This window comes from Heliconius melpomene, chromosome 11, assembly GCF_056956725.1.
Source record: "Heliconius melpomene rosina isolate 202511_hmr_F chromosome 11, ASM5695672v1, whole genome shotgun sequence".
NCBI classification, from domain to species: Eukaryota; Metazoa; Arthropoda; class Insecta; order Lepidoptera; family Nymphalidae; genus Heliconius; species Heliconius melpomene.
In genome coordinates this window covers 342916-370775 of record NC_140399.1, presented here as the reverse complement: position 1 = coordinate 370775, position 27860 = coordinate 342916, and the positions used below count along the sequence as shown (strand labels likewise).

The window sequence follows — 27860 nt, the reverse complement described above, 5'->3', positions numbered from 1 at the left end:
GTTGTTGACTTTCTTCCCAGCTGTACATACGGTCTTCCAAACTGGTGGTAGCTTTATGATCATTTATTTGCATAAACAATGTTTATAATTTGTTTAAATGTGTATAGAGCTATGAATCCGTAATCCCTTAGTTAAAATATAAAAGTGCTTGACTTTTTTCTCTAGTGTCGAGGCAAAGCGCGATGTAGAGTTTCGGCACTCAGTATATAAAGCCTTTCGGAATTCGGCGAAATGTGGGAAACGGAGTGTTTTAACTCTAGGTTCCCCCTGCCTTTTTTGCCTTGTTAACTGTTGTCAAAGTAAACTTTTACTTAATACTTCTTTAATATAAGATTGTCTTTTTCACCATTGTACGATTAATAGTACAATTTAGTAGTACGATTGTACGAATTTAGTAGTACGATTAATCCCATGATCTCTGCGTGGGGAACGGAGTATCTTAACACTTGGTTTTCTCTGCCTATCCTGCTATGTGAGAAAAATCATGAAGTTAACCTTTCTTAATTCTGTTAAGGAGAGAAACTAAATACTTAGCTCATTGTTCAATAGATGGCGCTACATAGCATCAGTATCGTTTTATTTCATTTTTGATCCAATTTATGTTATTTTGTTTAACATAAAAATAAAAATAGGAGAAAATATCAGTCAATTTTTTAATTAAAAGATATACAAATTATTAACAATACTATTAAATTTAAATGAAACAACAAAATATATTTTGCAATATTTATTTAATAATAATAATAAACATATATTTTCCTCACTACAGAAATGCGTGACCCGAATAGTGTAGAACGTGGAATGTAAGTACCTATCAATAACACTGTGGTTGCTATATGTAACTGTATACAAATATGTAATCATGAAACACAGCTCTAGATGTAGACATAACCTATGTTCACGCATATCCCACATTTTACGGGATAACCAGAATAATAAGACACTCCATTCTATATTTTTCGCCAAATTTAGAGACATTCCGTTTGACCCTATAAATATCGCGTCCAGCCATATATGCCTGAACTGTATAATGTCTGTATAACATAAACAATATTTAAATATCAAATTCCTATTGTAAAATTAAATTTTACACCCTATATTACAATATATACATGAAGCAAATCAACTGGGCGAAGTACAATGCTATGTACCCTGTTATATACGAGTATGTACATCCTAACTTAAATTTTAAGTTTCTAAATTTCACGAAGTGCATCCGTCGCCTGCCTGAAGTCTTTCTAACTAAATGAAGAAATCTAATTAAGACTACAAAATTTTACTGAAAAATTATTATCCCATTAAGTGCCAAGCGGCCATCTCAAGTCATATTCTCTCAATTAAACCACAATAGTGTTTCCAATAATACTCTCTTTTCCATCAAGAAATTCTGAATATCCGGACTCGTCGCTGCAAGCACTGTCGTTGTCGCCAGTGTTCTTGAAAACTTCTGTTTCTGTGCTCGAGTTGAGACTTTCCACATCTGTTAAATTGTCCATCATATTATCAAATTGGCCCTCGAAAGCAAGAATGTTGTCGCCTCCCAAAGGAGGATATGTAGAGCGTCGACGGAAAGCATTCTTTTCGCCAATTGGCACAGGAATCACTTCGTCTGAAGCAACTGTGCTTTCGTCGCTGTTGAAGTCTTGCAAAGAATTTGTATATGTTCTCAAAGATGAGCTCTCATAATTGTGTTCTCTTTCGAAGCATCTTTCTTCGTCGCTGTCGATCTCTTTATGCATGTCCTCAGTGAACTGCGAGGGTAGTGACGTCGGTTCAGCATCAGAGGAGGTCACAGTACTTGCTGTTTCGCATCCGGAAGAAACAGACCCGTCGTCGCTGTCAGTGACGAGGTAGTTACTTTGTGCTAGCATCAAATTCTTTCTCTCCTGACACAATGTGCCCTTCTCGACATTCTCTTCAATAGATTCCAATGTTTTCAATATTGATTCCATTTTGTCGTTATCTTGACTAGTTTCGTTTTCGATTTGCGCTTTCAATTTACTTTCATTTACAAGTAAGTCGATCAGCTTAGCCGTCGACGCCTGTTTCTCTCTATTTTCTAACGTATCCATTACACCTTCGGGGCAAGACATTTTTCGTGGAGATTTGTCAAATCGCCGTCTATCTAAAGTTTGTGACGTAGAGAAGTCTTCACATAATTCCTTTTTAGCGTTCATTTCCGCTTCTTCTTCATCTTCCTCTGAGCAGAGTTCCTCGATAGCGCCAAGTTTGGGAGCTGACTTAGATCTTTCCAGCGGTGGCCTGTAGTTCATCGCCCCTACACTAAGAAGTATCTTTCGGCGGGGCATGCTGGGATTGTCGTAGATACTATTAGCCAAACTTAGCCTTGCATTCTGTTTAGAGATTCTGTCCTTTTTAAATTCAAGTAGAGCTTGCCTTAGTTTAATTCGAAGCTCCTCAGTTATTTTCTTTGATACAGATTCTTTGGTGCAGAGAACAGCGTGACAACGTAGTTCATGTTTTAGCTTTTTGCCTTCGTGGCGGTAGACCCAGCAAAATAACTTGGGGTAGTGTGGGGGGCTCGCACAGTAGGTGATCCTGTGTGACCAGTACTCTGTGAGGCCGTGTTCTTTGGTAAACCCTTTGAGACCGGAGTTGGTGACTGATAACTTCATCACAACATCTGGCTTGGTGGACTGTTGATAATTGCGCCAGAGTGTAGCAAGTGGCTTCTCTATGCAGCTTTCACCTGCAAGAAAAGAAAACCATTATAAGTATACTCGTATGTATAATAGAATAATAAATATTTATAATTAAAATCGTTAACGACTATTTATCCGAGAATGTAATTTATAGTTATTAGTAGTACATGTTAATTGAATTTTGATGGCTTAATGTATAATGTCAACATAAAGATCTTAGTCGTTAGTGTCGTTAGCAATATAAAAGAATTTTGTTAAAGACCGTCCTTGTGACGATAGTGAGTTCGTTTGACTCTCGAGTGAATAACTTTACTTCATCTACCCGCGCTGGTAATAAGACGAAACTCGGCGTTGAACTCCACCTCTCAACATGGATTGTGTCGACAATTAGGCGAAAATTAGAAAAAGGAATATCTTAACACCAGATCCCCACTGTTTACCGTGCTATATGCGGGATACGGCGTGATGCTAAACATGTCTTGTTTTTCAAATATTTAGACCAAGAATTCACGTGGGATGCCTACGTGTGGGCAACACGCGGTATCAATACCTATCAAACTAGTATATTACATATCTTAAATCAATCTCAGAGATTGTTTGTTTTGGAGGTAAACAACGTTTGACATTAACCGATTGTTCTTTACCAGGAAGAGTAATATTATAATGGATTTACTATCTAAGCGGCGTGTTTATGGTGAAAGGTATACATAATGTGAAGACTATTTTTTTAATATGCTTAAGTGTTTTTGATATCGTCACGCAGTTTGAGATGGTTGGGTTTGATTCGACTCATTTTAAAGAACATTACGAATATTTAGATTTTAGTTGGTTTTGTTGTAATTTAATGTATGTATTTAAAAAAAGTTTTTTAATTTATTTACATTTTTGTGAATGAAGAATGTTATTTGTTAAAGCTTAAAGTATTGTTTTTTTGGCTAAGTAATAATGTAAAGTGACTTTAGATAAAATAAAACATTATCATATCGTTTGATCTTGGATGCAAAATTATGATTACAAATGAAAATAAATACAGAATTTAGTCTTAAATTCATTCAAAATAAGTTACCTACATAGTACGAGCATATCTTAATTATTAACACGTAAATGCTAAATTATATGTATATAAATTAATTTTTAACAAAAAGGAAAACCGACTTCTAACAACGAACTAAAAAGTGAAAAATAATTATATAAAGATTTTATAATTTTGAAGTCGGTGCCAAGTAAAACAAACAGGCTTAGTAATTAGATATTGTAGTAAAGGTGTTGTAGCGTTAACTCGACACCGACTTCAAAATTATAAAATCTTTATATAATTATTTTTCACTTTTTAGTTCGTTGTTAGAAGTCGGTTTTCCTTTTTGTTAAAAATTAATTTATTTTACGATTTTTAGTGATGGGTAGATCTTAAAATGATGCTTCTTAAGCGAGTGGTGATGGTGGTGGTAGTGGTTGTCAACGAGTGGTTGTGGTTGTCCTATGTAAACCTTTATTTAATTAGGTATTATTTTTGTGCAAAGTTACATTTTGGTATATTGGCAAGAACATACATAAAAAGTATTCGGGCGAATTGAGAATCTCCCTTTTTTGAGGTTGGTTAAAAAGAAATGCAACGATCAGGAATCTCACTTCTGACATCAATTTAAAAAGTTTGCTTGTAACTATTACAATATAATCAATTTTTTACCAAAAAAAAAACAAACTTTCTAAATTTTCACCGGATCCCATAATCGGAACCTAACCAAACTTTCACCAAATTATCCTTGAAGTGTATCCTTTCAAATAAAAAAAGAATCATCAAAATCGGTTGGAGCGACATTGAGTTATTCGTCTATTTGTCGCGCACATACCTAATGCAAATTTAAGACTTATGTGATTTTCTCATAGATACCATTGTCAGACATGGACCAAAAAAAAATGGGACCATTCGGGAAGCTTCATCGTTCAAACAAAAAAAAATTTTCAAAATCGGTTCACCCAGTCAAAAGTTATGAGGTAACAAACATAAAAAAAAAAAAAAAAAAAATACAGTCGAATTGATAACCTCCTTTTCTTACAGAAGTCGGTTAAAAATAACAGTTGGGAAAAAAGTGTAATTGTATTTAAATTAGATGTAGAATGATTTAAGCCCTGAACTTCTGTAAGTTGTATTAAATGTTATTAAGTAGGTTCGAGTAACTTAATATTAGGTTCCCAGATTCCCTCTGTCTACCCTGCTATGTGCGGATACAGCATGAAGCTATAAAACAAAAACAAAGGAAGTAAAATTGAGGAATAAAAACAAAGTTAATTAGAAATAAAGAGGATTATATAAAGAAGAGTCCGAATATTACATTTTAAGTGGGACATCGTTAGACTGTAGACGCGATGTTGTCGATTATTGATTCGATTCTCACTCGGAGTAGTGATTATATTTATTATAATCTTCTCGCACTGATAGATGAAACGCGGGGCTAAGTTGAGATACTCAACACGTAATGTCTCGAAAGTAGGGCAGTGCGTGTTTAAAGAAGGATCTTAACACTAGGTTCCTTTACCTCTCTCGCTACATGCGGGATACCGCGTGAAGCTAAAAAAATACGTATTTTTCTATACATAAACTCATAACAGTGATCATAAAATACCTACTTGTCATAAAAAATACATTATTGTGAACATACACTTAATTTTAATTGCACTTACTTAACGTGTTTTAATTTTTTACGTAACTTCCAGAAAAGATATAAATTATTATATTATATTAATCTTATTAAAATTGACAGAGTCATATATTAAATACGTTAATGCAAATATTATAGTTATTTCATATACATTTTTATTTTTGTTACCGTGTTATTCCGCACTTTGTTTTAGCTACATACATATAGCAGAGTGGGTAGTGAGAACTTAGTGTTAAGAAACTCCTTTTCCCTTAAGACACTGGCGTAAAGTAGGCGAAGTGAACACAGTACCTGTTAAGACATTTTGAGTGGTGGAACTCAACGCCGCTAACTACTAACGTATCAATATTTATTCTTTCCAGTGATTACATTCAAGACTGAAAGGCTAACGTACAAATGATTGATTTCCAGCGAATAGCAGAACACGTTATAAAACACTTCCGTCACACACTCGGCCCTATTTCGTACATATTGCATAAGAAAATTGCTTTAGAAATAGTGTAGCCATCAACTATGTTACTTAAAGATTTCTTGAAAATTCGGTGGAAAGTGGGGAACGGAGTGTCTTAACACTAGGTTCCCTCTGCCTGCCAGGCTGTATACGGGATACAGCGTGAAATTGATTGTGCAACTGTTTTTTATTTAGTATTGCATGTAATGGGCTCGAGCCCATTCGAAGGATTCTTTTAGTTAAGAAATAGACGTTGTCGGCTCTGGGTGTTGTACAAACAGCGAATTAAGGTTACGCCAGCTGGTGAATGTGTATAAATTATTTTAAAATAATTATTATGTAAGAAATACCAAAATAATTAGAATAAGTGAAATAAAAATATAATGATAAGTCCAAGTAATATTGTCTAATCTTAAGTATTACATCATAGCACATACATACATTAGCAGTGGAAACCTAATGTTAGGACACTCCGTTTCGAGACATTGTGTGTTGAGTGGCGAAATTTAACGCCGCGCTTTGTTTTGTTACCAAACCGATAATTTATTCCTCGAAGTAGGCAATAAGCCCACAACCCTCGTGGTTACCGTAAACGGTGTCCCAGCTTCAAATCCGTATGGTCACTTTCTAAGTATTTGTCGTCTCAGAGTCGGTTACATCACGTTCTGACCGCTTGTGTAAGTGCTCTGTTCCGTCAATAGTAGGTATTGCTTGTGAGTTACTTACAACTTACTTTGCTTAAGAAAAGTTTTTTATTTTAATAAATAAATCCATAATTGTATTTAATACATTATGTTATTTTCATGATTTGGGTAATCTTAATCATGAATGAAAACATAAATATTTAATTTCTTCGTGGGAGGTCGAACCCACAACCAGTGGGTTCACCACACTGCGCCCCTGCGCCACGTCTGGCCTCAAAAATAATATGTGTAATTTGGATATAAACAAGTATTATTTTTACAGAAGGAAGCTATCGAGACTATCGATATAATGGAATTAATTAAGGAGTTTGGAGAATCCGGAACCTAAGGCCTTAATTAAACGATAATAAAAATATATACTTGTCAACTGTTTTTCCGTTATACATATAATAGGTATATTAACTTTATAATTAGTAGGCTGCCGCGCAGAGGTCCAGCGGTTCCGTTCCCGTCCAGGAGTAATAATAGTTTTCATTTTCCCGCTCTGGTAACAAGACAAAGCACAGCGTTAGTTCCGCCACTCAACACGCAATGCTTCGAAACATGGAGATGCGTGGGGAACGGAGTGCCTTACCACTAGGTCTCTATATTTCTGTATAGTATGAATTAGCACGAAGCTACTGTAAAAGTATAACAATAATTGATTCCTAGACTGAGACATTTGGTTTTGCACTCTCCTAAATATAAACTAAAAAAGCCATTAAAAATATTAAAAAAAAAACATTAAAAATATAATTTAAAAAATCTTTTGTTTTATAGCAGTTTGACCTCTTAAGATTTTTTAGTCAGTTAAAAATGACCGCAAATAACACGTGGACCGAGATACGTATCAGTGAGAGGTCTTTGAACGTCAGTAATCAACAATGAAAGTGAAAGTATACAATTGTCGTAGAGGAAGCCGCAACTGGATTTTTATTTTAACTTTATATATAAGAGACCGTCAAGGCCAGGTGGCACAAGGGTGTGGGTGTAAGCGCAAGAGTTGCGAGTTCGATCCCACTCGGGGGAATGAAATATTTAATATTTTGATTTCTTTAATAACAACACAAAGCGTGGCGTTGAGTTTCGCAACTCGAAATAAGTAATTTTTAAGTATGTATTTTTCGACATAGTATTAACAATATTTGTTATGGAATATTGTATAAAGAAACTGAATATATTTTCATTTTAAAATAGAACTTAACAAGCATTAACCTATCTATTTAAGAAGATCAACATACACTAAGTAATAAAAGTGAAAGTAACTGTCTGTTATCTGTTTAATAAACTTAACCAATTTTAATGAGATTTATCGTATTCGACGAGAAAGTTAAAATGATAAGTTATTAACTAGTTAACACATCATGAGGGAGGCCATAAGATTGTTCACAGAATAATTAGAAAAGATTGCGTTGGGTATCCCTGTTGCCATTAAGGTATTTCCGTTCCTCACTTTCTGTCGAATTCTCGAGGCATTATGGATGAGTAGCAAAACTCATTCCGGCAACGCCGCGAATTCCTCGTTGCCAAAATAAGTACATAGCAGGGTGGGCAGAGGGAACCTGGAAACTTCTTATGCTACAGCAGGAAAATAAAAAAAACTACACAGTATAAATTAATTAACCAATAGTATTTCCAGTTATGAAAAGAGTCTAGATTCTAATAACTAGCACCATTTTACTTCGACTTTTGAAGAGTTTACGCTTAAGAGAACAAGTGTTTTAGCAGGTCAATGAAAGTACTGGTTGTCCACTAAATGTCAATTAATATTATGAGAATCTATACTAATATTATATAGTTTGTATAATCTAAGGCCGTTACCTCAGGAACTCCAGGAATTAATTTAAAATCTATATTATATCTTGTTAATCGTTGTGATGTAACTCACTATACTTGCGGTCACTTGACTTGAATATGTCATGTGACATACATAACTCTTACTTATTTCGGTTTGTCCACGGAGGCGAAATCGCAAGTCAAAGTTAGTATTTACTAAAGTGAAATAACGTCATTGTTCCACCAAATTACTATAAAAATGTTACTCTGACAAATAAAATTCAAATTCTTTTTACGTTTTGAAAAATATTTGTGTTTTATGTTAGTCCAAGTAAAAGTTATTATCAAGATATTAAAAATAAATAGCTAATCACATCCAGTGTGTCACACAAGGGCTTCTATATCAACTACACCATGTAAGTAGGTGATACTTTCACCAGCTAAGCGTTAACCGATTATTAAGTAAGGAAATATGTTCTACATAATTGTAACAGGAAATCATTATAAATGTATTAATTTTTTATATATAATATAACATATAATAAGATATATGGGCTAAGGATCTTTAACTTAGATGTTTTTTTAGATATATAGTTCGGTACTTTGTTAGTGATTATAAAACCACGTTGGGTATTGTTTTAGGATTCCGTGGCTCAACAGAAAAAAATAACAACCTCTATAGGATCACTTTATTGACAAAAATAAAAAATATTAGGCAGTCCATTGAAGCTCAGAGAAAATTAAGCTTCTTATTTAAACCAATGAAATACAATAAACCTAGAATTAAGAAATTTGACAGAAAGACGATTGAAAGTGAGTGAGTGATAAGAACAGAACAAATAAACGATAAGATCCGGTTAAATGAAAATTAATTTATTATATCTTAAAAAAGTCCATTTCCAATTTATATTTGTAGTTAGTTTAAGTTTGTCGACTTCCATAAATCCTGTTGAGGGGAACGGGGAGACTGGAGAAACTGGGGTAACGGAAAGGTTCCCTCTGCCTACTCGGCTATAATCGAGATTTATATATAACTTAAAAAAAATACAATAACAATTCCGCAATACAATCTAGGAAACAATTAAAAAACTACATACAAAATATTAAGAAATCATTTAAATTTTAGGCCTTATATACCTAGTGTTGGCGTCAACATTCTTATTACTCTTCCGTGTTTTATGACGCGTGTCTTTCACATATCGATGTTTTTGGGACAAGAAAATAACAAATAAATTATAAATATTAGCACTTAGTGTTTAAGGTCACCGTCGCTATGGTGCAGTCGGAAAGTTTCTAAATGCTACCAGTGGGTTCAGTTCCTAGTTGTGGTAAGAGTTTCTATTTAAATATTTTCAAATATTTATTGTAGTGGTTATTGCATTGAAATTTCAGAAATAGTGAAATTATGTTGAAAGCTATGTAGTTTATGAACGAACCTAGTGTTGAAACACTCCGTTATACAATTTCCGCCTAAGTGTCAAGACGTGAGTGTTGAATGGCAGAATTCATATCCGCGCTTTCTTTTATCACCTGAGTAAAGAAAATTAAAATCTTTTCCTCGACCGATAATCGAACCTACACCCTTATACAACCTCAGTACAGACGCAGATGCAGTTGAGCCACAACAAACTCTCCCACACAACTTAAAAGCTAAACATATAGAATAGAAAGAATAATCCTGAACGGGTATCGAATTACCTGTACCTGGTTTCACAGGATACCACTATTGTACATATCGGTTAAGGTGAAAAACGCTAAACAAGGTGAGTTCAATACACTTCGAAAAATATGTATGTATGTTATGTTTACAATAAAAATTTAGCGAATTTATGAATATTCATTTATTTTGTTATTCATTTAAAAAAGAATTCTTAACTCATTGAAATTTCCAATAGCAGGATATAAAATAGAAAAAAAAATATAACTTGTTTTGCGTTAACTGTTTTGTTTGATGTGCATATTTCGATTATAATATAATAAAAGTTTAAACACGTGAAACCACGTTTGGATCTCTAGTTTACGAAACTACTGGGCTTAAAAAAATAATAATTGACATGTATGGAGGTTAGGTAGTAAAGGGGAACATTAGGGGATTTTCAAAATTCATACGGAAACTGAAAAAACTTGATTTTAAGTCCACTCAAACCTAGTAGCGAGCACCTAGCTAGTAATCTATATATATAAAAAAGTAAAAAAAAAATTTTAAGTTAAACGGTTTTATATTGCAGATAAATGTACTAAAAAATAAAAAATAATTTCATGGAAATTATGATTACTAAAATAAAATCGTGGGGACACTTGCTACTTACCACTAGGTGGGTGAAGTCTCATGCCATGTCTTTCGATTGTAGATATTGGACGTGCCCCACGATTTTATTTTAGTAATCATAATTTCCATGAAATTATTTTTTATTTTTTAGTACATTTATCTGCAATATAAAACCGTTTAACTTAAAATTTTTTTTTTACTTTTTTATTTTTAAGTTTTTAGTTTTTATTTCTCCTACTATTCTATTCGTTGAGTGCCTCATTATTGCAAGGTTAATGGAGAATGTTACGATCGACCCCCCAGAGGTCCAATAGAGGAGCAAGGCTATGTACAACAAGATGTGCCTGAATCTTGAGGGGAAAACGCTAACGACATATCATTTTTATCCACCTAGTGCCATACAGTTCTCGGCGCGCTTTTACCTTTTACCTTGGGTGGTACCCCTAGCGACGTATCATTTTTAGGCACCCTATAGCCACACAGTCCTCGACAGGATACCAGATCTTGACTTAGGTGGGAGATTCATATTGTAATTGTGTATAGTATACTGTATTATACTTACCAAGCCCTTTATTTTGATACCCATATTGATGGGATTGAAAACTACATTATCCGCCATTTTGTAGCAGTGGCCATCTTTGATTTTGATTTTGTATAGTGCCCTGAATTCTACTTGACAAGCCCTTTCATTTGATACCCATATTGATGGGATCGAAAAAAACTAACTTGTCCGCCATCTTGTAGCGGCGGCCATCTTGGATTTTGATTTTGTATAGTCCACTGAATTCTGCTTGACAAGCCCTTTCATTTGATACCCGTATTGATAGGATTGAAGAAAACTAACTTGTCCGCCATCTTGTAGTGGCGGCCATCTTGGATTTTGATTTTGTATAGTCCACTGAATTCTACTTGACAAGCCCTTTCATTTGATATCCATATTGATGGGATTGAAAAAAACTAAGTTGTCCGCCATCTTGTAGCGGCGGCCATCTTGGATTCACAATAATATTGAATATGGATAATTGTATTGTCACCAGAATCAAAGGCGTATACCAAATTTCAGATCAATCGGTTAACGGGAAGAGGGTTAAATTTCAATTACTAAATTTGACCCAAACAAACAAACGGGGTGAGCTAAATAAAACCGTTTAATAATAATAAAAGGACTTGTCCTCACTGACTGAGGTAAGACGCACACACAGCCGTAACCGCTGTGCGTAGAAACGTGAAATTTAGACAGATGTTTACTTTCATAATCTGGACATCCACTAAGAAGGGATTTTGCAAAATTTTAACCCTAAAGGGGTGAATGGGGGGTTGAAAGTTTGTATGGAAAAAAAATTAAATCGGCACCGATATTTATAAAATTGTAAATTCAGACTCTTAAAAACATTTAATTGAACACGTGTTTCACGGTTTTTTAGAACTTACCCCCTAAGGGTGCCAATAAGGGGTTGAAAGTTTGTATGGAAAAATCTTTAAATCGCCACCGATATTTATAAAATTTGAAATTTAGACTCTTAAAAATATTTAATTAAACATGTGTTTCATGGTTTTCTAGAATTCACCCCCTAAAGGTGCAAAAAAGGGGTTGAATGTTTGTATGAAAAAACCTTTATATCTCTACGGATTTTTATTAAATTTGAAATTTAGACTCTTAAAAATATTTCGTTGAACACATGTTTCGTGGTTTATTAGAATTCACCCCTAAATAAGCGAGCGAAGCTGCGCGCGTCCTCTAGTATTATAATAGTTCTAAAGATTCTCAAAGTTCTCGTAACCGTCTGTTTATTATGCAACTGTTAATTCTGCTATAAATTACGCAACGTTTTGTTTCAACTCTGCCTTTTGCTAGAGAATCCGCCATTATAGAAAGTTTATAAGAAAGTAAGCTTATTTTATTATTTTTATTTATCTTAACTAGAAGGTCGTTGTGGGGCGGTTTGACTGTAAACGCGACAGTTATGGGGAATTCAAGGGGAATTAATTATTTTTATTTGTTCTAATGTCTCGACAAAGCGCGGCGTTAAGTGCCTCGCGATGCCTTGAAAATTGGGTGATGTAGGGGGGAACGAAATGTTTTGAACACTAGGTTCCCTCTGCTTATCCTGTTATATATGGGATAAAGCTAAGAGAAATAACAAGAACTCTATAAGAGGATAGGGTATGTATGGCAGTGGCCATTGTTAAGGCACGCCGCTTTTAACTTTCCGGTCTTTTTATTTTTTCCCCTGGATTTTGTTGGAATTTTCACTACTAATATATGTAAAGTCAGGTATAGTTCCGATACACCACAATTTTCTAAAACTATTTCTGTCACATAATCAAGAGTAGCTCTTAAGAACTACAAAGCTTTTTGTTAGATGAATGTGATAGAAGGTGCCTCTACACTTGACCTACTTTAAATGTCATATATTAAAGGTTAGAACTATATGTTTTGGTAGCTTCACGCTGTATCACGCATATAGCAGGTTAGGCAGAGGGTACTCAGTGTTACAAAAAATCCTCAGTTTCTGCTTAATTTTCAAGTTATTGAGTGTTGGAACTTTAATTAAGTATTGGAATTGTTACCAGAGCGAGGAAATGAAAATTACTCATTCCCTTCGTGGAATCGAACCCACAACCAGACGACGCGACGTGCCGCTGCGCCACGGAAGCCTTAAATTGTATAATATGTAGGTATTTATTCTAAGATCCTGTTTTATCTACAGAAGGAAGTATTTGAAAATATTTATGTATGTATATCAGTTGTTTTAGCATGATATAGGTGTTCTTTGTTTGCTTAATTTAGTACAAAATTCTAATATTCTTTTATTGCATATCAGTATTTTGTATGGTTAAGTTTAGAGACTGTCACTCAACATATTTTTTCTCTTTTTAACCACTTGCCTGTTCTTCCTATCTTTGCCTAATTTACTATGAAATATGTATTTTATAGTTGATGCACTTATATCTATTGATATCTTAAATTATATAAAAACTAGAGTTGGTTATAATTAAAAACTAAATGACACTCACTCACACTCGACTTTTCTAAAACAAGAGTTTAGAGTTTTCTTCACCCTAGTATAGTGTCGAGGCAAAGAGCGGGGTTGAGTTCCGCCACTCATCACGCATTGCCTCTAGAATAGGGCGAAGTGTCCACACTAAGTTCCCTCTACCAACCCTGCTGTGTGCGGGAAACAGCGTGAAGCTGATTTTATTTCCCTATTTGTAAGAAATATAATGCAATTAAAAGATATATTATATAAACTCTGTTTGCTACGTACCTACTTCTCAATTTTTGAAACATTGAGTGTTGAGTGGCGAAGCTCAATGCCGCCCTCTCACTGGCTCTTAGAAGAGCGAGAGCGAGATCTTTTGGCTGGCTTTTAGAAACATTTAGTATAGAAATTTTGGGTACAGCGCGTCACATTGATTATGTATTCTGACCTATTTAGCATTATTTTTATTTTTCAATCAAAACCTGTTGTATTTCTAATGATTTTTCTAGAGTAAATATGTATATATATGATATACATATTAGAATCCATTAGCGATTCAATATATCTTAATGTGTTGACGAGGCATACATTATGCATGTATGGAACGTAAATATAAGCAACCACCTCCTCGCCTCAGAAAATGGAGATTCGCAATTTATGGAAAACTAGTTTGTACATGCGGTTTCGTCCGCGTAGTCGAATGAAAATAGTTAAGACTTACGTATGACAAATTCAAAGTATTCTAGATAACTCGGACTGCAGTGGGTTTGAAACGATTGAGGAGATATATTGCATAGGCTTTCTCGATAAACGGACTATGAAAATAATAAGATTTTTTCAATGCGAGCCAGTAGTTCCTGAGATTAACGCGTTCAACTATACACAAACTTCAGCTTTATAATATTAGTATAGATAAAGTAAAAGACTAATAAAATTATAGATTTTGAAACATTACTCAGGGCCATCGTTGCGCTGCGGGGCAGTGTTCGACTGTAAGCCATGGTTACAGGTTGCGGGTTCGATCACTATTAAAGGGAATAAAATAAATTGATTTCTCGCTCTGTTGAACTGTTTACTCACATCCAATTAGGTTACCAGTTCAATAAATATTGAAGTTTGAGGAAAAACTATATGATACAGGAAATTTATATATTAATAGTTTTATCCTCTGATGACTTAGAAATAGAATGAGCAAATATACAAACACAAACTTATACACTGACTTAAAGTAAGTTAAATGATAATTAGTTAGAGATTTGTTACACCTTGTTTAGGCTTTTTAAAAAAAATTTTTCGCTTTTTCCGCACAAATTTCGCTATCCAAAAAATAATTGGATAGAATTATCATTTGGCCAGAGAAAATATGGGTGGAATAACTTTAAAAGTATTCCCTCTTGTTGCTTTGAACCAGTGACCTTCAACTTAACGAGTCATCACTCCAATATGGAAAATTAAACTGCAGTTAATAAGTGGCCTCCGTTAAGAATCCGTACAATTTGTTCATTAAATATCTGCATAATAACGTGTAGTTAGCAGTTTTAATTCAAGGCCCGAACACGAATATACTCGAATAATGGATCATTTTTATATATTATAGCAATTATAGTATTCTATATTTAATTATATTTTTTTTGGGGTAATTTAATGTCTCATTCATACCGTAATATCGCAGGTATAGCAGGGTAATCAGAGAAGAGTTAGGGATGGAACACTCTGATCGTCGTTTACTGCCCAATTTTCGAAACCTTGCGTGTTAAGTAACGTTAGTTTTGTCTGCACAGCGGTGAGACAAAATAACCCAGATATCGGCATAAATATTGTATAAGTGCCATGTAACCGTCGTGGCACAGCGACTGGCTGTAAACGTGGCGGTTATGGGTTCGATTCCCATTCGGAAAAATGAATTACTTTAATTTGCTTGTTTTGGTAGCAAGACAAAGAAATAATTCAAGTTCAAGTTTCGCCACTCAAACCACAGTACGAAAATGCGGTGGAAAATCAGGACTCTTAACACTCCATTCCCTCTGTCTAACCTGTTTTATGCGGGATACAGCGTGAAACTAAAAGAAATATTAAATCGAAGTCAAATCTAATCCAAGTTCAAAACTTATGCTGGACATAAATGGGTGCGACGACCTTTTAGACAGCGATACGATACGTCGTATGTCGATTGAATTTTATAACATGTTACTGTCATACTAAAATACTATTGCAATTTCAACCTTATAAATATAGAAATAAGGAGTTATTAATTAAAGATATTATTTATAGGTCGGCTTACGTTACTAAATCGTGACTGGATTGTACAATTTCATATCGAATTATGCAAAAATTTGTTCTTTATATCATATATATATACATAGAAAATTGTAATGTGTGTGTCTAACTTTATTAACTTAAATGTCTGGATTGATTTTGATGGGATTTTCATTTGTTTTAGGCTTAACTCTTTAATTTAGGAGCATTGCATGTTTCAAACAATTGCACGTTGCATTTTGTTTTCCCACTCGGAGAAGAAATATATTTTACCGTTTTCCCGCATCGATAGGCAAAACCGGGCATCAAATTCCGTTAGTCAAAACGCCGTTAGTGAGGCGCGGAGTGTCTTAACACTAGCGTCTTATCACCGCAAGCACGCGTGCAAAAACACACTGCTGCTAACTCTACTGCCTCATACCATTTATATATAAATATTACGTATATCACCAAAAAAAAACCTTCGTAAATATTTAAAAAATCACTTAACATTTGTTGACATTAAGTAAATCCACTCGGCTATTTGGACGTGCTTGAAATAATTATCAGAATGACACGAATCCTATTGAAATGGTGGAATTGTAAATAAATTAGCATCTTTTCGTGACTTCGTATTTGTGTTTCGTGGACAAGTCCTGGGAGTAGAAAACATAATTGAGTCTGTGACAGCTGTCTAACTGAATAGATGATGGTCTTAGGTTCGATTTCCACTGAGTAAGTTATTTTCATGACCTTGCTCTGTCAAGGCGTTGAATTGCGCTACTTAATGTGCAATGTCTTGAATTTAGGTGAAGCTTCTGTGTGATTACTCTATTATGTGCAAGAACTCGTATGTAGTGAAAATGTGTTTGGTTTGACATAGCGTTGACTTTTGTTACTTAGTGGGTAATGTCTCGAAATTTTGTAGAAAGAGGACGGAGTATTTTGATTCTACGTCCGCTCTATCTATCATACTGAAATTTCATTTATTTTTCAGCTTTATGCTGTATCCCGCTTACAATTAGTTAGGCAGAGAGTGTTCCTCACGTACATCCCAATTTTGCGAGTTGCAGTGCTAAAACATAATGTCACGCTTTGTCTTATTACCAGAGCAAGGAAATAAAAGTAATTAATTACTCCAAGTAAAAATCGAACCCAAAACCGTGCCATCCATAGTGAAACGACCTTTAATTTCTACACAATATTTCCATATTTTTGTGACCATATTGTAAGTTTCAATGATATGAAGTCGTAAAGCTGGGCCGTGGGCGGCGTGTCAACGACTCTACGATTTAATCTCATCAGTATAAGTGCTAACTGCTATATTACTGGCCTTTGTTGTGGGGATTGATCGTAAATCTTCTAGTTACATGAAGCTGTATGGGGGGCTTTGGTTTTTTTGTTTTTATGAAAAGTATTGTTAGTGATGATTCACTCTGCTTAGTTTTAACTGAGACTTTTATAATGGTTAGATTACCTATAAATATGATATTATTCATGTTGTTTCTTGCCTATAGCTGGGTAAGGGAAAGAGGAAGGAGTCTAGAGTCTTAACTCTAGACTCCTTCCTCTTCTACTTTCAGCGCAATTTTCGAGATATTCCATGTTACTTGGAACGATTTGTTTTGTTGGTAGAGCGAAAAAATAAAAATAATTCTTTTCTTCGAGTAGGAATCGAACATACAACCGTCGTGTCTATTACGCACAACACACGCACACGCGTAATGTCGCTACGACACGACGACGACACGACTAAGCTGATGCCGAATTTTAAATTTTGTAATACGTGAAAAGAATTAAATATTAAAATTAAATAAGTATTGATTATTAACAACATAAAATATTTTGGGTTCAAATCCAATATTCAAAATCGTGACTCCACTTAACAATTTGTGTTATTTAAGAAAAATATGTATTTATATTAACATATTCAAAGTGTACCTTTTCAATTGTCCTTAATGTCTTGACCGATTTTGATTCAATTTTCAATTACATATTATATAGCTTAAAAGGTTTACGCATTCTGTACATATTGATACGTCCGATTTCTGTACAAAAAACTAAAAATATTTTTTATTCTTTTTTAGGGTTCCCTGAGGTTCAATTTGTAGTCTATCTGTCTGATCGTTCTCTCTCTCGTTCTCTAAATAAACCATAAAATCCGAAAACTCATTTTTTTCTACAAAAATAGAATTAAAAAAAGTAGTAAACTATATTAGTACTATAACTTTTGGGTAAAAATGATTAAACGAAAATTGAACCAACAACCATTAGATTCACTTACTTAGGTCTTAAAAGCGCCATCTACAATTGAAGTATTGAAACAACAGAAAATATGTATTTGCTTAAAATATTTCATAAGAAACAAAAGAAAATATTCGATAGAAAATCGCTTTAAAATTTTATAGAGACCTACTAAATTATCATTTAAAGGACTTGAATTCCTTATAAAGAATTTCAGCACCAATGGACAATGGCAACAGGTAGTTTAATAAGGCCTAATACTTGCGCCTACGCAGTATTAACAATTTTCAGCGATATTGAACCTAGGATTAATGTAATAAAGTCTATTTTGCAATATTATAGTTGATAACTTTAGTTAGGTGATAGATAGTATAGCTTAGTTGCTTAAAGGTCGTGAGAAGCTTTCGATAAATTTTATCAAACATTTTATTTCATGTAATATTAAATTAATGATAGGAGAATGTTTAAGCTTTTTAGAATATATAATTAGTAATTTGAACCCAGTCTTGGCGGAACTCAACGCCGCGCTTTGCCTTATATATTAAAATTATTAAATATATAAAATATTAAATATTGTATTTGCTCGAATGGGAATCGAACCGACAACCTGCCGCATTTACAATCACACCGTGCCGTGAGACTGGCGTGACCTGGCCACTGGCCTGAGATTAACATATTAAAAACAAAAATAAAAGAAAACGAGATTATAGCGAAAAATAAACACCTTATAAATTACAAATTATACACAATAAAAAATATTGAAACCTAAGGTTCCTTTAAACACCTAAGGTGAACTACCTTTAGCGGTTCTTAAAATGATTTTTTAAAGTCGATTATATCACAAAATACGCTTTACAAACTGTCGAGTATTTTTAGCTCACAGCTTGATTTCTTTACAGTAATTTTATTAATATTTCGGAATTAGAGGCCCTCGCCCCTTGGAGGTCGTTTACCTAAATTAATAACGATATATATACTCGTATGTATATACACCGGACGTACCTAAAGGTACCGGTAAGGTTCGAACCGAACCTGGTAAATCACTTTGTTCTCAACTCTCGACTTGAACTCAAATTATTGCGTGTCCAGGGGCGGAACTCAACGCCGCACTTCATCTTGTGGAAAAAATATTATAATGCATTAAAACCATAGATTTAACAACTAATATAACAATATTTTTACCTTAACTAGTACATATCTTACACAACGAAGGATTCAAGGCAACCGCGCATATTTACCTGTGAACAAACAAATACATATTAAATTAGAAATTGCGTTAAAGTGGAAAAACTATGGAGTTTAATAAGCGGAAGGATGTATTACGCAAGATTGCGTTTATAATTAAAATAACTTGCTAATTAAAAGAAATAAATAGATTCATTTATTTATAGTGTATAATTGAATTTGATTTATTTTTTCATGCTGTATCCCACATATAACGGGATAGGCCGAGGGGACTTAGAGTTAAAGCACTCTACATAACACCCAACTTTTGAATTATTTTGAATCGAATTGATTTGTGAGTTATAATCAATTACACCGAATGAGAATTGAACCTACAAGCGTCACGTTTCACAGAATCACGCTAAGCCACAATCACATTACTACCTCAAATAAAACAAATCTCCTATAAGCTCTAAAATGTCAGATTTCTAATAAATTAACTAACTAGATTATATAGAGGGTGTTACTAAAGCGTGTTATAGGTGTTTCTAACATAAAATCGTTATACGGTTATAGCCAAGTAAACATTTTAGTACTTCAATAAAAACATACATACATTTTAATTTTATATTCAGATTTTATGCATCCAGATGTCATTTCTAAAAATAATTTTATTTTTCGTTTCACGCTACATCCCGCATCTAATAAGGTAGGCACAGGGAATCTAATGTTAAGACATGTGTTAAGTTGCACAACACGCAATGTCTTGAAAATCAATGCCCAAAGGATGAAAATATCTCCTTCTCGCGAAAGGGATTCGAATCAGACCTCTTATTTTATTTATTTATTTATATTTTATTAGGGAAACAAACAAAAGAATCAAATTCACACACATTACAGATTAAAAAAAAAATGTATATCTCTATTACTATTTTTTTAGTTAGGCAGAGATAATCGAGTGTTAAAGCACTCTGCTTCTCAATTTTTATATTAGGTGTTAGTTGGGGACTTTTTTAAACCAATCTAGGTTTAACTAGATATTTAATTTAATAGTTATATAATATAATTTATTTGGAATGTGGAAAGTAATGGAGTCGAATAACTATCGAGGAAACTCAATTCCACTCGACTCCACTCAACACGCAATGCCACAATGCATCGATATTAATTGGGAATGTAACGTAAGTGTCTTAATGGGAACAGAGTGTCTTAGTACTTAGTACCATCTGCCTAACTTGCTAGATGTTGGAAACAGCGTTATAATAAAAAAAATGTAATCTGAACATAAATAAGACAACTCAACACAACAGGTCAACGACCCGAATCGCTTTCGACATCGCAATAATTCACATTTGGCAATACCACTTGCACAGCGGAGTTATGTAAATTTTTATTTAGGATACCTACCTAGTTGCTAGTTCTATTATCGCTTTGTATATACGAGTGTACCGGAAGTTAGCTAATATATGGTTTTGGACTACTTTTTTTTATTAGCTTACATCAGGCTAGGCAGAGGGAACCTAGTGTTATGGCATTCTTTATTCTCCATTCTTTACTCATTGCTCAATTTTCGATAATTTTATGATTTAATTTTCTTACTTCCACGTTGTATCCTTGTTGGATAGGCAGAGAGAGCTTAATGTTTAGACGCTATTCCCCTCACCCCGCCCAATTTTTAAAATTCTGCGTGTTGGGTGACAAAACTCAAATAAATGAAAACTAAATTGATAATAATACATTAAAATAAAGAGTAGTATTTTTTCATGTCTCGTGCCGAAATTAAAAAAGAATACGCAAATCGCAAGACTTAAATATTTCAAACGCACATCAACTCTTTCAACGAAGTATTTTCCAAAGTCAAGTCAAAGTCAAGTTTTTATAAACACACGCGTTGTTAAGATGGTGTTGTTAGAAAAACTGACGATTAAACTGAATAAGTTTCTAATCAGGTTTTTACAATTTTTTACCATTTTCATTTTTTTCACTATAAATACCATGGTTATATGTTAGATTTACGTTTATCAGTTAATTATCTTCATTTCTCCGCTATGGCATAAGGTATCTTACCTGTTCGTTGAGTTCCGCCAATCTTGACTTGAAATCTTTTTCCCTATCTAAATATAGAGAAGAAACCTTTTTAAATAAACGAAAACTTTATTATTCTAATAAAACATATACATATATACATATATATATATATATATACTAGTAGCCTCCGCGTGGCCATTACAATTCAAACCAGTAAGTAGTTCCTGAGATTAACGTATCAACCAAGCCGACTTTGGCTTTATAATATTAGTAGGTATAGATTGAGCTTTAAAAGCCTTTGGTAACCTTAAAAAAATTGCAAGTGCTAAAAATAAGTTATTCAAATAGCAATATTAGTTAATTTGATGAAAGAGACTACTAAAAGTAGGTATTACGTGACAGTTTGACGAAGTCGCCTCTCATATTGTAAACACAAATTTTTAGTGTTTGATTTATTTGGTCGGCTAACCGGGTCAGTGACGCTAATTTTTTGGTTGCTTAACTATTATGCAATGATTGAGCAACCGTTCACGCTATAAAGGTAATAAAAGTAATATTAGTTTAGGTAGAAATTTAGCTTTTTTTTTAGATTTTTAGTTTCACGCTGCATTCCGCAGATTATTAGCAAGGGAGTTTGTGGGGAGCACTGTTTCTCCAGAAGGAACTGTAATACATATTTGTATTTTTTTAGATTCATGCATAAACAACAGGGTAGGCAGAGGGAATCGTTTCCTTAATTTTTAAGTATAAAGCTAAATTAGTAGATTCATTCATTAAAACGCAATATTAATTAACTGTTGCATGCAAAAATTATAAAAAAAATATTTCAATTGAACCAAATGAGTCCGGACGGAAGGCGTCATGACTCACATACTTTGGTTAATTACATCAAATTGTCATCACGAAGGTCGTGAGTTCAAAGATCATCTGTAATTAGAATATAGGTAGATCGCATATATACATATGTACACTAGTTATAAAGAGGAGGCTAACATTTTCATGATTTTAATGTTTTTTTTAATGTGACTAGAAGAAATGTGGCGTTAGGTTACGTCACTCAACACGCTGTTTCTGCATAGGGCGTAAATTGGAAAGCAAGGTGTCTTTGCATTAATTCCAATTCCACGAACAAAATAAGATTCAAATAGGCAGAGGGAACCTAATTTTTCAGACATTGCAGTTTTTTCTAGTTGCCAGAGTCAAAAAAAATAAAAAAAGTAATTCCATAGAATGAGAATCGAACACACGACTGTCTCGTTTACGCTGCACCGCGATGACTTAAACAAAATATACTTTATAAGATGATTAACGCTTTATTTTATTACGTTTGCTAAAGATTTAGTAGTGAGAAAGCAAGAAGTGGGGATTAAACTCATCTCAGATAATGTTTGTCTACGTCTTAAGTAGTCCGATAAAATGCGGAAAAATTTTAAGCAACAATAAACATTGAATGGAATTTTAATCCTTAAAAACCCTTAAAAATTCTTTAAAATAATTTTTTTAATCCAGAAATAACTCAAAAAGTAGATAGTGATGATATTAATTATTATATAGTGGGACCAAATCTGACTGTTAGCTCAATTTTTAAGAGTCCGATTTCCACTCGAATTCCTGAAAATTGAAGGAACCACCACAAGGTTCCCTCTGTCTACCCAGCTATCTGCGGAATACAGCGTGATGCTAAATCAAATAAAACAAAAATACAAACATATAATTATTTAGGTATGTATCAACCTTGGAAACCGAATTTGGTGTAATCCAGTACTCTTTAGTATTGAAGTCACGCTCCCTTCTCCGTATTAGCAAGCCAAATTAGTACTTTCCAGTAAATAATTCTGTTTGAAAGTAAACGTTAACCGGAAATAGAGATACCATGTACGACAACCACATATGTAATGTTGGAATTATTTTAGACCGGATTATTTTTATTTCGTCGCTTGGATAAAAAGTCTCCGTCTAGACGCAGTGTCTCGTCTAGTAAAGTACGTAGTGTCACTCACGAATCATCATTGTACGCATTGTACAGAGGTCCCTGAAACCTACACCTGCGGTCGCAAATCCCAGAAGCTGGTCCGAGCTTAACAGTAGGTATAACTATTAAGTATATATTGTTGTAAATTAAATATTTTGCAACAAGAATCTACGTCATATCTTAAGATATTTTTTATAGATATCTCATGAGGTATCAAAAAAAATCCAAGTCATCTTTTAAAAACCTGATCAAGACCTGACCTGGCATACTAAAACCTATGATACAATCGATATAACATATAAAGACATACATAAATACAAAAGGTTACATTATATAATGGAAATGACTATTTGCCCGAGGAAGGAAGTGGGCGCCGTCATCTCCGCTTTAAATCGTGATTGTCATCTATGATTTTTGATTTAGTGTTGGGTTTAATATTATAGGTACAACATTTTCAATTATTTTAAGTTAATGTCCAGGTATAGGTTTTGCTTGACTTCAACCATATGATTGTTTAAGCCACTTTGTTTCCACTTTTCCCCCCTAAATTTCGAGATATTATGTGTAGAGTAGCGATACTCAACGCCGCTACTAAAGCAAGTAATAAACAATTCGTTCCCCTGAGTGGAGATCGAAGCCACAATCAGCACGTTCATCACCTCGATTGTCCTTATTATCTATAGTTTATTTTATGTTGTTATGAGTAAGATGACAGAGCACAGCGTTGAGTTTCGCCACACAACACGCAATAATAAAAAAATCCTCAAAAGTTAAGCAGTGCGTGAGTGCCTTAACACTAGTTTCCACCCTACCCTGCTTCATGCGGAATACTAAAACTATAGATAATATTGAGGTCACGTCTAAATCTTTTAATTGTCTACAATAACCTTTGATCCATAAAACGTACGGTAATGTAGTTTATAAGTACTGTCCCTAACACCTGCCTTGAGTCACTCTCATGTGACAGTGGCGCTTCCCAAGAACTGACAGTCATTGTTTAAACAGAACTTAAACTATAAAAACATTATTTCTTTATTATGTTTATTCAAAAAGTACACAAATTGTAAGAAATTATTGGGATGGGTTTGCATTTTGAGACATATAATGTAGGTTCAATCAAAACGATGTTAAAGTTTTATTTGTTAAGCTAGTCCAATCATTTTTTATGTTGTCAATTAAGAGAATGTCAGTATTGTCAGTTTTGGGAGCTACTGACTTGGATGGCACTGGTGCTGAGAAGAGCCGGCAAGAAATTTGATTCGAAAAGTAGCTTCACGCTTTTTTCCGCATAGCGGGATAGGCAGTGAGAACCTGCTGCTACCCTGATCCTTACCAAAACGGGCGTAACTAATCATTTGATTCGAAATTTGATTTTCATAATATTATATTTGTCGGAGAATCAGGTGGTTGAGGCCGATTCCACTTCTGATGTAGACAGATATGACCGACAGCGTACTTGTAATTAGACTTAGGTATTCGGGCGTGGTAATTATAAGAAATGATATCTTACTCTTGACGTGAAGCTTGGAGCAGTGCCGTGGACTTGTGACCACAACTGTAGGCTTAAGGGTCCCTTTACAGTACTAACACTCGCCTTTCACTGCTCCAGCCCAGTATAATTCCAAATAGGTCTTAACCACATTTGTAATTGAAGTAGTCGAGGTTGGCCAGCGGTGGAGCACGAGTAGTGCTCCGAGCCGTGGTAGAGCCTCGACTGAGCGTACGTCCGTGCGGTTGGTTTTATGTGATTGTCATCGATCGGTGCCACGTCAGAGTGACAGGCAACGTCATCTGGTTTTGACAACTGGCAAATAAATAATCTGCTTCCCTGATATATTTATATGTTGCGTATTTCATTGTTGATATAGGAAGTAAGAGAAGAACAGAGAGATCTACTATCTCTGTCTCTCCCACGTAACTATGACGTAAAACTAAAACTAATACCACATTGTAATATTTGCACAGATTAAAATAACATTTGGCAGGTATTATAAAAAAAACATAAGAAAAACAAAACTTAATTACATAATGATCTTTTTAAATTGTTTTGTTATTGTTGATATCTTAAGTTGGCCTCTTAATTTATCTTTTCTGTTGAAAAGGAAATAACAAAAAACATGAGTAAACATTTTGTATGGATTTAACTTTTTTGACGTACCTACTAATAGGTATAAATATTTATGTCATATTTTTTTTATAATTTTCTGATAATTTATTCGCCAATGCGGGGGATATGTAGGATACAGCATAAAGCTAAACAATAAATATCAAAAATTGCAGAAAAAACCTAGAATATAGTGTTAATCTCCATCACTTAAGTCTTAAATTTGGTCTCCCAATCTTGAAGTTCTAAGAAGCTTAATAGAGAAGTAAGTACATCAGGATACCGTCTTAGCGGTCGGCATTCGTTAAAGAAGGCGTTAATTTTCTCCACGAGCACTGAACTAACTTCCTTTTGACCTTAATTGGTCAAGTGCAGGTATTAATGAAGTGTCATCGTCACATACCTACGGAATGAGAAGTGTCTTTATAAACTATGCAATTTATAGATAGCATCGGTTAAATGTATATAATAATTGTAGCGTTGTTTAACCGACGTCAGTAAACGAAGAGGTTCTACAGCTATACTTTTTTATATTCGATGTGTAAATTTTTTATTTTAATTGTGCGGAACTTGACGTCACAATAAGCCACGCCAGGTTGAAGAAATCAAAACAATTTAGAACAATTATTGCCTCAACTTAGGAATAAAGCTTTCTTTAAAAACATAGATTTTTTATTTCTAAAGCAGTTCAGTCTGAAATCTATGCAGATGTACTTTCGTGTAGGTTACTATATTACTATTAGATATATATTGTAGAATTTAATTGACGCAGCGTTGGGTTCCGCGACTCAACACGCAATGTCTCGTAAATTAGGCAATGTGCAGGGAGCGGAGCTGCATTTTATGAAGTATTTATTTAAAAACCTTATTTAAAGTCTGTAGACTAAACAAATCTTAAATTTCCAATCGTAAATACACATTTTGAATGTCTTGAAAAGATCTTTATGTTGCTTTTAATTCGTTTTCATTTGAATTATATCGCTGATCTGGTGCATCAATGACGTAATGGGCATTTTGTTTATACGAAATTACATATGCCAATGTATGCGAAAAGACTATTTATAAACTTTAATTCATGCTGCAGTCAACCCAGGTAGGTTCCCTTTGATAGTTTTCGAGATATTGCATGCCAATAATCATAACGCTTACACTCTCAACACAGTTTTCAACTCAGTTACGACCGACAGAAGTACCTACATAATAAATATTAATTAACTTAAATATAATAAGCTTAAACAAACACATACATAGTTTACTACCGCTCTTATTTGCCTTATCGCGTCGTCTTATTTGGATATATATATTTTATTTAAATATCCCTAGCTGGTGGCAAAGTTCACAGTCCATGGGAAATATATGAGATCATTGTATATAAAAAAGTATGATTGTATGTACCATATTGGCTAAATTAAGTATAATTTTTTATATTAATTTAACTAAGCTTTAAGATTTTTTTTGTGGAGCAAGTAGGTGATTTAGTGATAGGTTAGTAGAGTCACGTTGCAAGACACGTTACATGGAAATATAAGTTCAATTAAATATTATAATTTTTCTATATCTTCTCCCTGTTGAAAATGAAGTATTTTAATTTTATCCCTCTGATAGCACAACAAATCACGGCGCTAAGTTCCGTAACCTAACACATAATGACTCAAAAATAAAAATAAAAAAGACACAACAATGCTAATATATTTCTCAGAGATAAATTGCAACAGCTAAAATGAAATTGTGCATATTATACAGTTCTAAGTATTATTTACGAGTCGATGACCGAAGTTAATGAGTACTTAAGTGGGCAAGCTGATACAAGGTCTAAGAACTTGTACAGTGGCAGGATGATTCTATTTTTTTTAGCTTTCTGTCTCCTGCGTATAGCACAGTAGACAGGAGAAATCTGGACACCTAGTGTTGAGACACTTGATTCCCATTAAGACACTTCCGTTTCCTACTTTCCGTCGAATAAAGAGACGCCGCGGTTTGCCTCATTACCGGAAGGTGGAAATGAAAATATTCAAAATTAAATAATCACCGAAAGTTGGCACGTAGGGCCGTAGTATGGAGTGTATGCTCGCCAGCACTAAAAATTATTTTCCGAAATTCTTATAATAATGCTAATATTTTTATCATCATTCATTTCATCTCCATACAAGATGAATGAATTTAATTTAATGAAGTAAACAACCCACTTACTGTACTCTCAAAACGGGTTTCGAACGAGTCTATAACAATGCGTCCTTCGCTGCCTACAGACTGCGATACGTTTTTTTTGGTATTAATATTGTTGATAATAATTAACTTATAAATAATGTTTCTTCTTTCATTATATTTTAAAGCATTATTTATATTTAAGCAAGCTTTTGAAGCCAGTTGTGAAGAAGGTGCTTATGGGTTCGCTTCCCACCCGGGGAAATGGATTCTGGAGGCATTACATGTTCAGTGGCAGAATTCAAGCCACGCTTTGTCTCTTTACCAGAACCAAGATATGAAAATATTATCAATAATTTAATTTCCCCAAGTAAGAATCGAACCCACAAACTGTCACATTTACATACACAGGGCCGAACTGGCCTCAAACTCTTTATCAAATCGAATGATAGTCACAAATAAATATTTTCTCATAATTATTA

The 27860-nt window shown here is 33.9% G+C and overlaps 1 protein-coding gene across 1 annotated transcript in view; it reads right to left on the bottom strand.

The window, feature by feature from the left end:
• Positions 1-712: 712 nt before the first annotated feature.
• Positions 713-27860, bottom strand: part of LOC146534229 (uncharacterized) — a 60294-nt gene continuing 33146 nt past the window's right edge. Inside the window, exon 2 of the mRNA XM_085192493.1 lies at positions 713-2710. Within this exon, the coding sequence (XP_085048619.1) occupies positions 1338-2710 (1373 nt within the window). The 3' untranslated portion in view covers positions 713-1337. The remainder of the gene's footprint in view (positions 2711-27860) is intronic.